General features: G+C 41.4%; 1 protein-coding gene across 2 annotated transcripts in view; it reads right to left on the bottom strand.

Moving 5' to 3' along the window:
* Positions 1-1436: 1436 nt before the first annotated feature.
* The window catches only part of nell2a (neural EGFL like 2a), an 86006-nt gene continuing 70242 nt past the window's right edge, over positions 1437-17200 (bottom strand). Inside the window, exons 16-20 of one of the 2 annotated variants that reach the window (XM_026175366.1) lie at positions 14585-14725; positions 11357-11550; positions 7357-7533; positions 4241-4465; positions 1437-2259 (exon numbers count right to left, since the gene is read on the bottom strand). In XM_026175366.1, coding sequence (XP_026031151.1) covers positions 2218-2259; positions 4241-4465; positions 7357-7533; positions 11357-11550; positions 14585-14725 — 779 coding nt within the window. In that variant the 3' untranslated portion in view covers positions 1437-2217. The other variant, XM_026175367.1, reaches the window with a different exon arrangement.

Raw genomic sequence — 17200 nt, 5'->3', positions numbered from 1 at the left:
AATTCGTTTTAAGTGTTTTATGTACACATGGCTACCTGAATCGACTAATGATGCGTCATATTTTATAAACTGGGTAATCTGTCTGTAAAATATAACTACATAAGTAGTGTGTTTGTTTCATGCTCAAGTCACTCCCTGTATGTTTAGTTTCCACAGCCGTTTCTTGCCTCACCTGTAGCCAGTCTGCCAGTTGACATAGTCTATAAAGTCCTCCACTGCCCTTTTGCTCTTTGTCCGATCGACTTCACAATCTCAAGCTGTCCAGACATTTTTTTGTTTTCACTCTGCTTGTGGGTTTTCTTTGTTCCCTCTGTTTTTCTTATGTGTAGGGTTCCTCGTCTCCTCTTTTTACGTCCTCCTGCCTGGGACCCGGAAATCAATCTCAGTATCCCATGTTGAAGGATTTCTGAATTGCTAAAATGGATCAGAGAGGAGAAGGCGGGCTTGCAGAGGAGCTATGATCGAGGATGCGCAGGTGTATCCTGTGCATCAGCATATAAAAGAGGCGTGGCACACAGCCAGAATACATAAACCGTGGTGGGTGATTCTTCAAACAAGCAGTGATTTGTATTGTTTCGGTTTTTAAGATGATTGTGAGGCATGTGATTCAGGGTTTGGGTTTTTTTTCCAGTATTTGTATGTGTGTGAGACAGAGGGTGTGATATCTTGCCACTTTGCAACTTTAATTAAAACAGCCATGAATATTTAAAAAAATGCAAACAGTGTTACCTCTGACTTCACAAAGCACAGGTGTAGTTGGGCTTGAGATTGCTTTAAAATAAGGCTCTGGAGCAATACTACATCATGTTATATACTCAATGGCTCAGCTCACATCTCTGATTGGAGTGACTAGGATCGAAGGAGAGGAAAGGAGGGGATGTGCAATGAGAAAGAGGGGAGGTTTTTAACTTTTTGTCCACACCTTTGTTTGCATATTTTCAATCTCCTAGAAATGATTAGAAAATGGATTTAAGACTTTAATCTGCCTGATTTCCTTTTTAGGGGTCTTTTCCTCTGAACAGTCACAGTGTCTTACACTCTGAGACTTCAGCAAAGTTTACTGCATGTCATGCTGTGCCACATGGATCTAATAAATCCAGTTTTATGTATGCAGACTGTAAGATGATATAGTCTAATCTGCTCAGGCGCTACAGCACATGGTTACAATCCCTTCTCCATTTGTTCCCACGCTATACATTCATCGGTGCAGTCATGCTGGAGGATGAGTACAGACAAACACGTCTGCTACCTAAAGTTAATCAGATTGTCTTCTTTGTTGGAATAATCGCAAACATTTTGTAATGCATGTTTGTGTTTTACAAACTAACAGTGAACCCAGAAACCTAAAAATCTAATTGAAGCCACTGTATGGCCAATAAAATCTCATATCTGTTAAATCGTGATAAATCCAAATTACATAAGAAAAAGACAAGCAATTAATGTAAATGGAAATACTTTATTTCACTATTACACAATAACAAGCTGGAAAAAAAATTACAAAAAAAGAGAAATGGAACAAAATGCTGCAAAGCACCACATAATTTAGACGACTCAAATGTGGCAACGGAACCTTATGCTAACTGCCTTTGCTCTAGCTAATGTATCATCATCATCATCATCATCATCATCATCGAGAATTTAGAAATCAAAAAATATTTGGACATCAAGCAGAGTCATGCCAGTAATAGTAATATTTTACAGTTTCATGTAGCAATGATTGGGAGTGGGGAATGGTGATCCTTAAAGGTTCACTCTAAGTGGTGAGACATAACAAAGTGGTGGGTTTCAGGAAACCGTAGTCCATCATCTGTTTGGTATGATATACATTTGCATTTGGTATAAAGGAGTTGAGGAAGCAGGCGCCGGTCATAGAGTATTTGCTCTACGAGTTAAAGCTTAGCACCAGATGGGTGGAGTTTACTGTACAGAACATACAATCAACTGTGGCTAATCAGAAGGGAAAGAAAAATACCTGAAAGGTTACATTTTTTTTTTACAATTGTCTGTATTTGACAATGTGACACTGGGTGTGTTATTCTGAACTTCCACCCATCTGATTCAGCAGGCCAAAACAAATCCTTACAACGCAAACACTATGTGACCCACGTCTGTGAGGAGGATAGTGAAGAGACACAGGGATGGTGTTATTTTTTATGTATTTTTTTTGTATTTTTTTACATGGAGAACACTGTACAGGTGCCTTCAGATCTGCCAGGACTAAAGGCACATGGGATCCACTGAGCAACAGATGTGTCCATTCTGGAAACACAAAGAAAGAGAAAGAAGAGAGGCACAAGTTTGTTACAATTTAACCTCAGGGCAGCTCGTTTTTTCAACCAGATAATATTTTTGGGTAACAGCAGTGCTGCGGCACACAGACTTGGTTTGGTATTTAGAGTTTGTCTGGGCGCTAACTGATACAAGGTGGCGATTTCTCACTGAGAAATGTGAACGGTCACAGAGTCACTTTGGTTTAACCCCTTCTACGATGCGTGTACCCCGGAGGTCCCTGTAGTTGGGACTATGCTGCATTTGTTCTAAAAAATAAAACTCATGCACAGTGAAGAGGCTGAGTGTTAATGCTAAAACTAAAAGGATGAAAAATTGCTGTGCTTCATTTCTGTTGAATCAGAAAACTGACTCTTTATAATTACTTTCAAATTTACACTTTTGATATTTCCACAAAGCAATGTCGAAAATCTCTAGCTGGCCTGGTGATGAGGGTGAGGATGCTGCATTTCAAGTATCCAAGAGGTCAAGGTTTTTAATTTTAGGCTTGCATTGTAAAGCTGCTACTCCAAGGACTGTTTTTAGGTGAATTTAAAAACTGCGTGCTTAAATAAAATTTGCCCCCCCCCCAAAAAAAGATGCATAACCTAAAGATGCCTCCCCTCCCCCGCGACCCTGACTCGCATAGAAGAAGAAAATGGCTGGATAGATGAATGGATGGTAGAGATTCCAAAAATTATGATGTTTATTGAAAGTCCTCAGAGAATAGCTGTTATTTTCTGTCTGAGATGCGGACATCATTGCAGGCACGCGCGACGAGAATATTTAATAGTAGAATTTCAAGTGAGGGAGTCAGCCTTGGTGGATTAAGTCCTAAAGCTCAGGCAAACAATTTACGCTCACATTTGGTAATGAAGAGGATATTGCCTGCATAGTTTACTCTCCCCGTGACTGCTCAGTGCTGCAAAATAAAAACTCACGAAGAGCAGCTTTCTCCATCTGATTTACTTGAGCTGCTGATGTGAGTGTTTCTCCAGACGTTTTCAGCACTTCATCCTCAAACCTGTGTGCTCCTTTAGCAGAGGGAAGAATACATCCATGATTTCCTGCTGCAGCCGAGCCAGAGGCCAGGAAAAATGACGCTGCCAGAATTTCAGTTCATTTTCATTTAAAAGAACAGTTCGACATTTAAAAAAAAAATTGCTCATTATAACTCAGGTTACAGACCTGAAACAGGAGTCTTGTCATCACTCTGAGGTTGCGAGGCAACCAGTGGATTTACAGCAAGTTGCCGCTCCGAACCAAGAAGCAGGCCAGCACGTTACATTGTAAACCTATAACTTATTTTTACACCCTAATTAACAACTAATTAAAAATGTTAATTAGTGACCTTTAAAGGAGCTGGTAGGTTTATTACCACTCAACAGAGCCTGTTTCTAGCTTTAATCTAACCGACTGCAGCTTCATATTTAGCAGAAATACAGTGCAGTGCATCCGAGTAAGACATTCTCATCTAATCCTAAACAAGAAAAATAAAAAGCACATTTCCCGAAAGTATCAAAGTTCTGCTTCACAGAAAACTGCATTCTTGTTAATAAATATAAATAAAACATGTAATCTATGATCTAATAAACTCAAAATTAGAAAGGGAATAATTGCGGAACAGAACATCATATCTTATTTATTTGAATTGATACAGCAGCCGTCTTGTTCTTAGAATGAATATTAGATTCATTTTTTTCCCCACAGCAATTACTGTGTGCATCTTGGTTTAACTAAATAGCTCCCAATAACTGCCCTTTTACAACAACTGGTAAATTCAACTTCTGTGAGGTGTTAAAGATGCACAAATTGCCTTTCTGTTGCAAATACTAGTACTCTGTTTTTGCCCCCTGAAAAAGCACAAAGGGTTCTCACTTTTCAAGCCATTTTTCTTTTGTGTCTTGCCTGCCACGAACTAGAGAAACTGTAATTTGCTGTTTCCATGCTGCCGGCAGGACTAGCAGCTTACCTTGCACTGGCACAGAGTGCACTCTGTGCCATGTTTAATCCAGGAGGAGCCGCTGAAGCGTGAGATGTTGTGCTCGTCCGTACATGTCTTGGTGATGTCGTTGCGGATGGTGTCGGCCTGGCAGGGGTCGGTGACACAGCGGGGACAGCACTCGCCCTCGGGCACCACAGTAAACTCGCAGTCCACAGGCGGGCACGGCAGAGGCCAGCAATCCACCTGCCCCTGCTGCGAAGGTGGAGATGGAATTTGAAAAGGATAGCCGAGCAGAGAGAGAGAGAAAAAGAAAAATAATCACTGCAAATGCACTTTGCATTTCCTGTGTCTAAACAAGTTATTCACTCAAATGCACATTTCTCCTGACGTAGTGTATTTGTATGCTGGAGGGACCGTCTCGACTTGTAAGGAAGCTAGAAAAATAAAGATGAGCGGCACAGTCTTCCGGCAGCGTCAGCAGTTTTTCCAGACTGTGGAGGTAAATGTTCCACCTTTCTAATTGACTTGTTCTAGTCTCGTTGTTCTCCTATTAATCTTACAGCAAACTTTCGGCGCAGAAAGCCTTCTTGGATTTTTGCCGCTGCCGTTTTCACTGGCCTGAGAAAACGGGTCATAGATTTTGTCCATCCTTGCAACTCTTAACCGAACTGTACTCTACATCATTCTGTCCTGACCCACTTCTGCTCGTGCTGTCATACATGTGCATATCTGCCGCGCGCCTTATTGAAATGAAATATGAGTTCAGACTGTTTATGTTTAAGCACACCAGCAGATATAAAAGGGGTGCGCACGCATGGTGAGGTTTGATGCAAGTGTCCCACCGGGGATATTCAATATCTCTCAAAATCATCTGACTCAGCGTTTCAAAAATGTTGTAGTAAATTAGGCTGGCTATAAAGCGCGCTCTCACACAGAGCTAATGCCCACTCCCTGCTTCTGTGCTGTGTGTAAACATTCGAAGTGGGAAATCCCCCCGAGTGGCACTTTCTGCTCGCTGCCAGAGGGAGGGATTGAGTGTAGCCTCAGGTATCTGTTCCACACTGTGATAGGGGACGATGTCATCTTTGTCTGTTTATGCAGATGTGGTCTGTTATCATACAGGAGAGGCTGATGTCGGGCACAGCTTTTTACAAACAACTGACGCTGGACTTTGATATCTTTGTGATACTTCAGATGAAATCATTTTTTAATATGTCTCCATTCACGATATCTCACTGCTATTTAATCTCTAGATGTAAAGATTTGCTGTTTTTAAGACTGAATGTTACAAAATGCCTCTGGGAAATTAGAACTGGTGACATTTATCTTTGCTTGGGAATTAGCCTGCAATAATTATGCCATTTTTATTCTCAAAAATGAAGCTACTATCTACATGTATGGTTGTAAAAATCAATGGTTTCTTTGATATTTTGGTGATTTAACAAGATGGCAAATTGCAAGTGGCCCGCGTGTGCGCGGTCTGCAAAGGCCACACTCTTGATTTCAAATGATTGCACGGTTCATACAAAAGGATTCACATCTTGGACTTGAGAGAATGTTTTGCCCATCTCCCTGCTGTCACTGTGTATTTTAAGGCCCCCGCTGAGTCTGGACAGCCATGCCTCTGCTAAGTGTAGCAGCATTCAAGGTTCATTTCACGTCCCTGTCACGCTACTGGAGCCCCAGTACGGTATCGCGGGAGCAGCCTTCTCCCTTTCAAGTGCTGCTCTTTGTACTGCGTGTGCTGGTGGCCCTTTGCTCTGCGTGTGCCTCTGTGCATCTTAAACTGAGCATGTTTTATGTCTATCTGTGCGTACATGTGGACATATGTAGGATGTGTGCAGATTTTCAAGCACACGTATACTATGTTTACATTGTGTGTGTGTGTGTGTGTGCGCGTGTGTGTGTTGTTACAGGCGTGCCTGCAATCTCAAATGTGCTCGTGTCTGCTCGTGTCAACACGAGGGCCTACACTGAGTACTGTTTCAGCGAGAGCGATGCTGAAGCAAACCCATTTTCAGCCAACTGCGCTTCCCCGCTGCCCCTCTGCTGAGCGGTGATTTTCAAGCTCTTCTATAATGGCTCGCTGTAAGAAATCCAAAAAAGCAGCTCTCAGGTCCAGGCATCAGGACGGCATTACAATAGAGGGAGGGAGGGGTGCGAGAGGAAATGACATTGCTATTGCTACTCAGACCATAAATCTGTCAGAGTGGAGCCAACTTATGGTATCTTAGCTGCAAGTAAGCTGATCTTAGCTGATCTTTAAAGGCAACAAAAAGAGGATGAAATAAATAGAAAAATAAGAGTTGTAAAGTGCTGCTCTGAGATCCAAAGCAAAGATGGTTTGTGAGTCATTCAACAGAGGAACTGACACTGGTGTGGGTGAGTGTTACAGCATGTTGGAGGAGGGGGTGGGGTTAGGAGAAGACAGTGGTGTAGAATCTAAAGCCTTCAATTTGCATGTGATATGCATATGGAAATATGGTAAGAGGGGCAACACAGGTGGGAAGATTTATTGTTTTTGTCAGGTTTGTTGGGAAACGCAAAACGCCTCCCTGTTGCTTCAACATAAACACTGTTAAAACCTTGAAAAGGTCAACGCAGCAGAAGATGTGAACACAAAGAAAGCGGCGCATACGTCTGACTGAGAAAGATCTGTGTAGTGAACGAAATGCTGTTTTGTTTTGAATGGGAAATGGGATTAGATGTAGAGGACACTCGAAACTAGCACCTCAGACATACACGCTGCAGAACCTCCTCAAAGCACAGGAATAACACTCCCTGTTTCACCCTCCCACCTCATAGGCGACACTGTTCCCCTAACCTTGAATGTCTTCTCCAGTAAAACGTGTAATTCCAGCACAGCAGAGAGCAGCCCTTACAGTTCTTTGAATTCTTTAAAATTTCAGTAATCACATCTTTCCTTGACTTTTTTCGCAGAGCACATCTCTCATTCATGAGCATTTCCATGGAGACTGGAGTATTTGATACATCTCTCGTGTGGGCACTGCGGCACGGCAACGAATGCCTATGTTGTCTTCGCTATCACCTTAAACGACACTGCACGAAAGCGTTAAATACCTGCGCTCTTTGAAATATTATCAACGTGCAGGAGGGGGTTGGTACAAGCGCCCTTTACTCACCAGGCACTGACACTGCTGGCAGTTCTCCACCCACGTGTCCCCGCTGCCGTAGGTGAGCAGGCCGTTTTGATGCAGACACTGGCTGCTAAGTCGAGGGTCGCACTCGGGGCAGCAGAACAGGTCGGCGTTGGGATTGTCGCAGTCGCACACCATCCTGCGGCACATCACTTGGCCGGCCTGCGTGGGGAGCACAACTGAGCACTGAGCACAGGATGACGCATGGGCCAAAACAGCTGCACGCACAGACAAAGGCCTCTGCTTTGATGGGATCATTAAACATACATGTTGATGATTAATAATGTAATGAAGGCAGTCTAGCTCATGCCAAGAAAACTGTTCTGAAGCAGCAATTTATGACACGCCAGATTAAAGTGTGTACTCTATGCGTACTGATGCATAGTTTCTATTCATCAGCGTGGTGTTCTCAGTGTTTTCAGACTCCTTCCAAACTCATCAGAGTACAGGAAATAATCGGCAGCTTTGAGAAAGCGTGGTAGGAGTTTTAAGCTTTTTAGGATTTTCTAAGATTTTAAGAATTAACTATGAATTGGTTGAGAGAGAAGAAAAAAGAATTGCATGATAATTGATAATGAAAATAATCAGAACGACCCTGCAGTAGCCAGAAGGTGGTGAAAGGAACAGGTACTTCTGTTGATTGTTTCCACAGAATCTTTATATGTGCATTAATCACGGTGTTTCAAACGCATGTCTAGTATCCCGAGCCCAACAGCACCCATTCATAATAGCGTGCAAATTTTCCATCCAATCCCATTTTAATCGCCGTTTTGCCTTCTTGTTACTGTTTAATTCTAATATTTGGATATTTTTCTGTGGATATTCATACGGTTACATATTTCCCGGCTCAGGATGGATACAGACGATTGTAAAAATAGGAAGTCCGAATTAACTATAGAGCACAAAATTAAATTTGAGTATTTTAAAGGTCCCCTACATTTTGCACGACGACAGCTCGGATAGGCTTGAGTGCCCAGCCCTGAGCTGAAAAAGGAGTTAATAGAATGGATTGAAAATTGATTTCAAAGAGCATGAGTATGATTTCTTTTTTGTAACAAAACTGACAATAAAGTCTACCTTTCATTCCTTTACATTTTTTGTAAAGAATTGTCAGGAATGCATTCAATGTTGCCAGTTAACCTGGTATTTTGATATTTTTTTCTGAACATGTTTTTGAAATTGGTCCAGATGCATCGATGGGTTACACTCCACCCGTCAGCACTGCAATCAGAGCAAAACAATGAACTATTTGTGTACTGCTTGACCTCGGGCTGGATGCTCTTTGTCTTTTTTCTGGGGTTTGACTTTGGTTTCCCCTCTTCAGTTAATCGCAGCTCTCCATGTAATATCCGGCTGTGTCCACCCACTTCCAAAACAATAACATGTTTACTCCTCTGCTCACTGAACTGCTCAATACAACTAATTTTGACAGGCAGCTCTTCAATCTCTCAAATCAATTAATATGACTCATTTAATTAGGGAGCCATTTCTGCCCTGGACCTTTGTAATCAAATGAATAATTTGCTGCTTGATCATTCACTACCGACACTAATCCACTATAATCACCTTCCACTACCGCCAGACACTTGGCATTAGGTTGAGTGAAATGCTGAAATGCAAAGTATGACTGCTCTGTGACCTGATAATCATGGAGGAAAAAAATGTGTTTAAGATGATGGAATGAGTTTTCTGGACCAACTGTTCCCAGATGCCTTGTCACTTTGATGTCAGGAATCAATCAAAACAAGTACATCAAGAGCCCCGATCACTCTGATAGACCTTTAAAAAGGACTATATAGAGAGAGTAGCTCATGCGCTTTAATTAAGTTGCTCACCACTACTGCATCATCTCCATCCATCCACCCATACATACATCCTGATTTTAGGACTCTAGTCATGCAAAAAGCATCAGATCAAAATTCATTCACATTTTCATGCATTTTCAGTTACCGTTATTGCTACATTACTAGCTAGAGAATTAGCCTAGCAGACTGCATATCTAAGACGAAAAGCACTCAGACAGCACAAACCTACGCCAAGACAACTCCCTATCTGAGCTGTATTTACTTTTAAGGGAAGAGTATTGTATTTTGTATATAAACGTTATGTAGGAGGCGACCTGTTTAGAGTATACCCTACCCCTCACCCTATGGAAGCTGGAACAGGCTCCCGCCTCCTCACGATCCTAAATTGGACAAGCGGAAAATAATTGATGAATGGACTTTTCATTTGTAAATAACTGAGCATGAATAAACTTATTATATAATATAATAAGATACGGGACATTTTATGAAGGTTGGCATTATTTGACCTTAAAGAAGTGGCCAGAGGTTCAAACTAACATGATATTTACAATCCCCATATATCATTCCCTATATGCCTATATGTTCTCAATACAAACAACGGCAGGAACAAACATAGTTGTAATAAATAGCACTAAAAAGTATTATTATTGTTTTGACCTTTAGGAGAGGAAGGAGAGGTTGGGGGTCAAATGTAAAATTGTAAGTATAATTTCTAAAATAGCTTTTTGAAATCATTACATTGACCTTGGAGACCTTGGTGGATGTAAGTTTGATCAGAATTCATTCAAATCTTTTCAAGCTATCGTGTTAACGGACAGAACGCCATGCATGCAAATGCTACCAAAAACATAACCTCCCAGACAGAGGTAATAAAGACTGAAAGTTACACGTGTGGTAAATTGTCTGATCTTCTGCCGGTAATAAATGTTTAGCTCCACACACATTATTAAATTAATATTAAGGGAAGAGTCATTTAGGAAGCTGGCAGGCCAAAAGACTAAAAAAAGAAAAAGGAGATGTGAGACTGGAACCAGGAGCCTTCTGGTTATTACTGAAATACATTTGCTTTACTGCCCTTAGCCACTGGTTACAGTCAGTGTTGGTGACTTTTAATGATCTCTTTACAAAGAAGGACAAACTGAAATATCCTCACCTGTGGCTTGTTATATGTAAAAGCCAATCATTAATAAAGAATCAAGCTATTTCTGTACAATACTGCAAAGATTTAAAACTGTTCTGTCATTAAGAAAATAGCAAAAACTGGGAAAAATAATAAATACAATGCGTATTACGGTCAATTTTGAGCCTTTCTACCTCTGTTTTAATCTCCAACAGCTTTTTGAGACTTGTACCTCTTTCTTTAGCTGCTAAGAAATCAACAGCAATCACTGTAGCATGACGAAAATCTGTAGTTGCACTTCTTGCCATCTGTTTACCATGACTGGGTGAATGCTACAATTTCCAATTTCCACAGAGGCAGTAAATGAAATGCAATTTGCTAAGACGATTTTACATTTTTAGACTTTTTGAATTTCGAAAGGTCACTCAGGAGCTAATTCGCACTTCAAAGTTGCCAAAGCTGGGTGCAAATGTTTGCTGTTGATGGGGTGTGACAGTGCCCAAAGGTGGTCTCCCATTTGTCCTACATCAATTATCACATGTCATGTCTAATTAAAAATTAAAAAGGGAAAGAATCATTTGTTGCACTGCTGCGCTTTAGTTGTTGTTTTAATAAAATGTCACTGCTTGTTTAAAGAGAAGCACTCTGACTACAGGATAAAACAAAGTGACGCTTGCTGCTGATTGGTCCTGTGGGGAACAACATCATTCCGAAAGAAAACCAGGTTTACATTTGCTTTGTTATATTATTGTATTTCTGGTTTAAACACTTGGAAAGCAGAGTGAAAAATAACAGCGCTGAAAACGTTTCACGCCTGGATCAGCTGAACGCACATACTGTAAAAGTGTGCACGCGTCAGAGAGACAGGGGAAATCATTACTCGGCTATATACAGCCGTGGACACGTTTCCTCGTCTTTTCACTTGTCTGCCTCTTTCTGTTTCAGGGGATCCATTTACCTCTGCTTTGTTACTCTGTTCTTGGTTTGTTTGTTTCTTTGCTTTTCCTCTCAGCTTTCCTTGTCTCTGTATTCTCTGCATATGTCTCAGCCTGTTCATTACCTGGCAGGAGCACACCGAGCACCTATCGCTGTCCAGCACCCAGATTTGCCCGCTGTGCTTGACCTTGTTGTCATGGATACAGTCGCCGGTGCAGTTGTGCCCGTGGGGGCACCGACAGTCATAGCCTCCTTCCAGGTTGAAGCACACTGTGTCGTTGGCACAGGTGTTCCTTCCTGTCTTGCATTCATTAATATCTGCAGGGAATACAAAAAGCATGACATCATACATATGCTCTGTGCAGATAACAGTTTCTTCTTTCTTTTTTTTATTACAAGACCAGTAATGTTGCTTTAATAGCAGGGCGATAAGGTAAAAGCAGTTTTCCCTGTAAACGTTGATGCTCTTATATGTCGGTGAGCAGCCATGCTTTTATCTCTTTCAGGACAACAGTGCCCTGCCTCTCTGTATGTGAAAATCGCTGAATAGAGGATTTGAAATGCAATTGTAACGTGCAGCAATAGAACATTTTTCAAATCTTGCTGGGAACACGCAGTATACAGCTGTAATGTAACCCAGAAACCCACTTTTGGCAAAATTATAACTTTGCTTTGTGACGAACACACAGGCTATTTTTTTAGGGTGGTTTTAATGCACTTTTTTCTCCCTCCTTTTCCTCTCACAACTCAAACTGACAGCTAAGATTGGGTCAACGAGTGGAGCAGCGCTAGCACTATTGTTACAGGCAACGCTTCAGTGTTACTGTAGATTGAGGGTTTCCGTTTTGACAGCTGACACTTTTTTCTGACAGGCTGAATCAGAGAGAATGTTTCCGAAAATGAACAGGCTGCAAAAGGAAATGTGATATTTTTAGGAAGGAAAACGCAACTCCTAACAACATATCTATGCAATCATACAGGCACACAAACGTTTCAAAAATAAAACAACACCGAAAAAAAACATCTCAAAAGTTAAGTGAGTTTTTCAAAGTGGATCACTTAAGACTTTTTTTTCTTAAAGTTCAGATTTCAGAAGCACTATTTTCAGTGCCGGCTTTTGTAATTTGAAGCCCTCAATCCTGATACTGGGACTCAAAGAGAGGGACTTAATGATGTGATAAAAATGAGGCATAAAAAGCCTGTCAATAGAAAATGAATGGGTGTTGCCATTAATAGCGGTCTGTGGCATTCTTGCATTGCTGAAATGTATGAACTGGAATTTAATCCTCAATTAATGCAAGGACTTGAAAAAATTAAGGTCAAATATTGATAAAGTAGGTGCCTTATCCTCTTGAGCAGGCTTTACTCTAATTAAGTCAAATAACTTGAAAACTGAGTTGCTACAGTAAAGTTGGGCATTTGTGCTCTGAGATCACTCAGGTTGGATGCTGGGGTGATGGAGGGGTTGAAATAGCAGACAGATGAGAAATGCTCAACAGTCCATATCAAAATTTTTGGACCACTTGAAAAATGTCAAAAAAAAACAAACATATTTTGCATGGTTGGATCTTAACAAGGTTCAAAGTAAGCTTCAAAATGCAACAAGAAGAAATGGGAGAGAGACAAAATGTTTTTTTGAGCATGCAATTTATTGAAAACAATGCTTTAACTGAAACAGGCTGTTTTACAGCTGATGAAAAGTTAAAGACCACATGCCTTTGAAAGGCAAAATCTGTGTAAAAATGTGGATTCATTGTCATTTTCTGTCAGGTAGTCACACTGTCATGACGTTCTGATGGCAAAGCCAAAAAAAACCATTCCATTTTTCAACATTGTCGGGTTGCTGAACTGCATATGCAGGGTCTCTTGCAGCGTGCCGTCGCTGCTGAGGTGGGACGCAGTAGTACAGTTATCTGGAATTTCTTAAATGATCCTGATCTGGGTTATGGAACAAAAAAGTCAAGTGGAAAACAAAAATAATTTCACCAGCACTGAGCCAGAGAATCCAATTGGCTGTCCACCAAGACACTGGACGATCCTCGACCCAGATTAAGGCCGTTACTAGCACCGATTGCAGCCCCATAACCATCAGACGGCATCTGAGACTGAAGGGATTCAAAAACAAAAAAGGTCTTCAAAGGCCTCGTCTGCTTGAATGCCACAGCACTGAGCGTTTGGACTTTGCAAGAGAGCACCAAACATGGGACATTGAAAGGTGGAAGAAAGTTTTATTCTCTGATGAGAAAAATGTAACCTTGTTGGTCCTCTTGATTTCCAATGTTACTGGCATGATGAGCAGATCCCACCTTAGATGTTTTTTACACGCCACGGTGGAGGGGGCGCCATAATGGTCTTTTCCCTTAAGTGGAACAATGGAGCTTCAGGAGGTGCAGGGGCGTCAAACAGCCGCTAGCTATGTCCAGATGTTGCAGAGAGCATCCCTCATGATTGAGGGCCCTCGTCTGTGTGGTAACCAGTGGGTTTATCAGCAGGACAATGCTACAGTACACAATGTTCACAGGACAAGGGACTTCTTCCAGGTCCAAAAGAGTGATTTCCCAATCACGCTTTTGAACCATCCTGTGTGTTCCCCTGATCTAAATCCAGTTGAGAAGCTTTGGGGATGGACGGCAGGGAAGTTTACAAAAATGGACATTTTGATGCCCTTCATGCGGCCGTCTTCACCACTTGGAGAAATGTTCCCACTCACCTCATGGAAACACTTGCATCAAGCATGCCACACTGAATTTTTGAAATGATCAGCAATAACGGTGGAGCTAATCATTAATGAGTTAATGTTTGGAACTTTGATTTCTGTTTTCGGGGGGGGGGGGGGGGTGTACTTTTTTTAAGGAGGTGTGGCTTTAAACTTTTGATTGGGACTGTATAACTGGGATTGTTTGTTTGTTATATAACGTGAGGAGAGTGAAGTATGTTATGTATGTTTCCTGCCTGAAACAGCTTCCAGTTTTCTCTCTATGGCGTAGCGTTATGTCAATTCCAACAGGACACATTTTTGGCATTTTTTTTTTTAGAATCGGATAGACTTATAAACACAATTCTTAAAAAAAACAAAACATTAAAATAAAAATTTTTAGGTCTAGTTTTGGTAAGTGTGAAATTTCTACCAACTTCTTTTAAGACTTTCAGAATTTTACACGATCATATTTATGTACTTTTTTATAAATGATCTGAATTATTCGACTTATTTTCTTTTTTTAGTGTGTGAAATGTCACAATTATGTGTTCATTTTTTTACTGTGTCGTGTGGTGTGCTAAATAAAGACGTAATTAACCTGAAACAACTTTATCGCCAATATTTGTGTTGTGTATGTGAAGGCGGGCTACTCACCTATACATGATTCCCCATTGGCGGAAAACAGGCCGTTGTCATGGTACCCATCCCGGCACTCACAGTGATACCAGCCGGGCAAGTTGACACAAGTGGATTTACTGTCGCACTCGACAAAGCCGTCCGCACACTCATCAATATCTGGAGACGGAGAGAAGATAAGAAAAGAAATGAAGAAAAAGAAAAGTCACCTCGGATTTAGTCAACATATCATGTTGGTTCAAAATAGTTTTGTACAGTGAATGAGGGTGCTCAGCTGCATTCTTGCCTGGCAGGCATTTTCAACACCGACTGATTCATAATTGATAAAACAACATGTCTAGCATATCAGTAAATCTGGTCCGAAGGCTTTATTGATCAAGCATAGTTTCACAGCCAGAGAAGGACATCTGTATCAATAAAAGATAGCAGGGAATGAATGAATCTAACATAACAAGCTTATTCTAGGAAGACAGCGGCGGGGAGCGGCTCCGCAGTATGGTGGCTTATACGCGCGAAAGATCCCCGGTTCGATCCTGAGAGGAGACACAAATCCCTTTGGGTTGTGTCAGAAAGGGCATCTGGCATAAAGAAAATCTGCCAAATCAAACACGTGGAGCTACCTTCCATGGCAACCCACTTGTGAGTAAAGAAGCAACTAAAAATAGTTTACTGTAGGAAGACAGAGATGTTACTAGCTTGTATCTGAAGAGGCCATAAAGCTCCTTTGCAGTCTCATCTTCTCATCAAAATATGCAGTAAAACAAATAAATTCCACAGTGCGTGCACAGTTTTCTACAACTCTGCTCGGACAAAGGAGTTTCTATAATGCCTTTGGCACAGCTTCTAACAACCTGTGGGTGGCTGTCAATAGATGGAGGTGATGTTTGTTTTCACAGAGGTCCACTTAGAAATATCCTTGACGCTGCCTCCTTCAGCTCTTCTGTTTAGCTTACACGTTCTGACTTTCTTCTTGGGTGCATTTTTCTTTTGCTTTTATCTCTTTTATTCTGTTTAATTCTCATTTTTCTCTTTCAGTCTTTCTGCCTACAGCTGGCCAACCTTCGACCCTTTCATTACGACGAGCGGCCTTGCAAGCAGCAACCAAGAACAAATCCAATACAGGTTTCAACAATGAGCCTAATACACACAGAGAGAAAGATTACTCTGATATTTTAGCTCGCATTTAATTAAACTAAGGACCGGGCCCACACGAGAGAGGAAATAAAGCCTGTTATTACGCAGTGGGGCTAAATATGTTAGGTCCAGACATGCACCGTGATTAAATGTGTCTGCATAGCCAGTGATGGCTTTTTTATGATTGTGCATGATGCATGATGCTCTGCTCTCATTATGAAAATGGCAGTGTGCCGTGTATGACCTTCTCTGCGACTGCCTGCAACAGTATCCCCCACAGAGCTACAGGCAGACGGGCTCATGGTTGAGCCCCCCCCCTTCCACCGCCCAGGCAGTAATGGGATTAAGATCTATTGGCTAATGAGCCCTCAGCCTTTTAATAGAATTCTGCAGCAGATTAATCGTTGATCAAATGTCCCACAGATTAGGGTTTTATCTATTTAAAAATCACCCGCATTTGTCTGCATGAACTGCAGGTTTTCTAAAATTAAAAAAAAAAACTTTCCACATTGGTGAGGTTTAAAAAAATCTCGCTCCTACAAGCTGGCAGACTTTAAAAGTGAAACACACTTCACCAATTATATCAGTTTGGTGAGAAAGGAGCACCTTATTTCCCCCCCCTAAGGACAGCAATGTTGGCTTTAAAGGACGCTGTTTAAATCGCGAGTCTGCAGCAAATAGCATAACCAGCCGATCTTTGAAAATGAATATGAATTCACCCCACTCCTGAAGAGAAATATCCAATGCTCTTTGTTGCCTGTGAATTCCAGGGGCGATAAAAGCGCTGGGAGGTTTTAAAGGGAGGAGCTGCGTGAGGTGGTGTTGCCAGTATATGAAAAAGAAATCATGCTGAATTTGTTGGAATGATTCTCTTCTCTCCAATGCCGTTGTGTGAAGTAGTTCAAAGTACAACTGAGTAGTCAGATTCTATTTATAACAAACACCGAGGGCGAAGTCAGTCTAAAAATATGCTAATGGGTTATTTTCAGCCAGTTTCATTCAGGTGTATTTAAAACGCTCGGCTGTCTGGTTGTAACAACAGCGGGTTACACCTTCAGCAAAAGGTTTGTCTTTCTTCCCCTTTTTATCTTCGCAAACCTTGTCAGCTACAATTATGGCGCAGCGCTTTTCAGCCTTCTGTCAAATCAACCTTTAAAGTGCTGCAATGTTTTAGGACAATGCAACTCATTGTTGTCGCACCTTGGATCCGACAAGGCTCGGTGTGCGAGGTGCAGCGGAGATGCGGCACGCTTGCACACACACACAAAAAGTCTTGCCTCCCCTTTTATCATCTGGAGGATCGTTGTAATTAAACCATCAACAGCGACAGTCAGACAAGGGCGCTGCCGAGGAGCGCCGTCACTACTGAATCATGGCGCTTTCGCTTTTGTTGAATCACAGAAGTGGATGGCTGTATTTTTACTTGTTAAATCATGTTGTGCTTCTTCTTCTTTTCTTTTTTTTTTACCTCTCTGCACTGGAAAAATAAAACCCAGTCCA

This window comes from Astatotilapia calliptera, chromosome 7 (assembly GCF_900246225.1).
Source record: "Astatotilapia calliptera chromosome 7, fAstCal1.2, whole genome shotgun sequence".
NCBI lineage: Eukaryota > Metazoa > Chordata > Actinopteri > Cichliformes > Cichlidae > Astatotilapia > Astatotilapia calliptera.
This window is presented reverse-complemented; position numbering and strand designations above follow the sequence as displayed.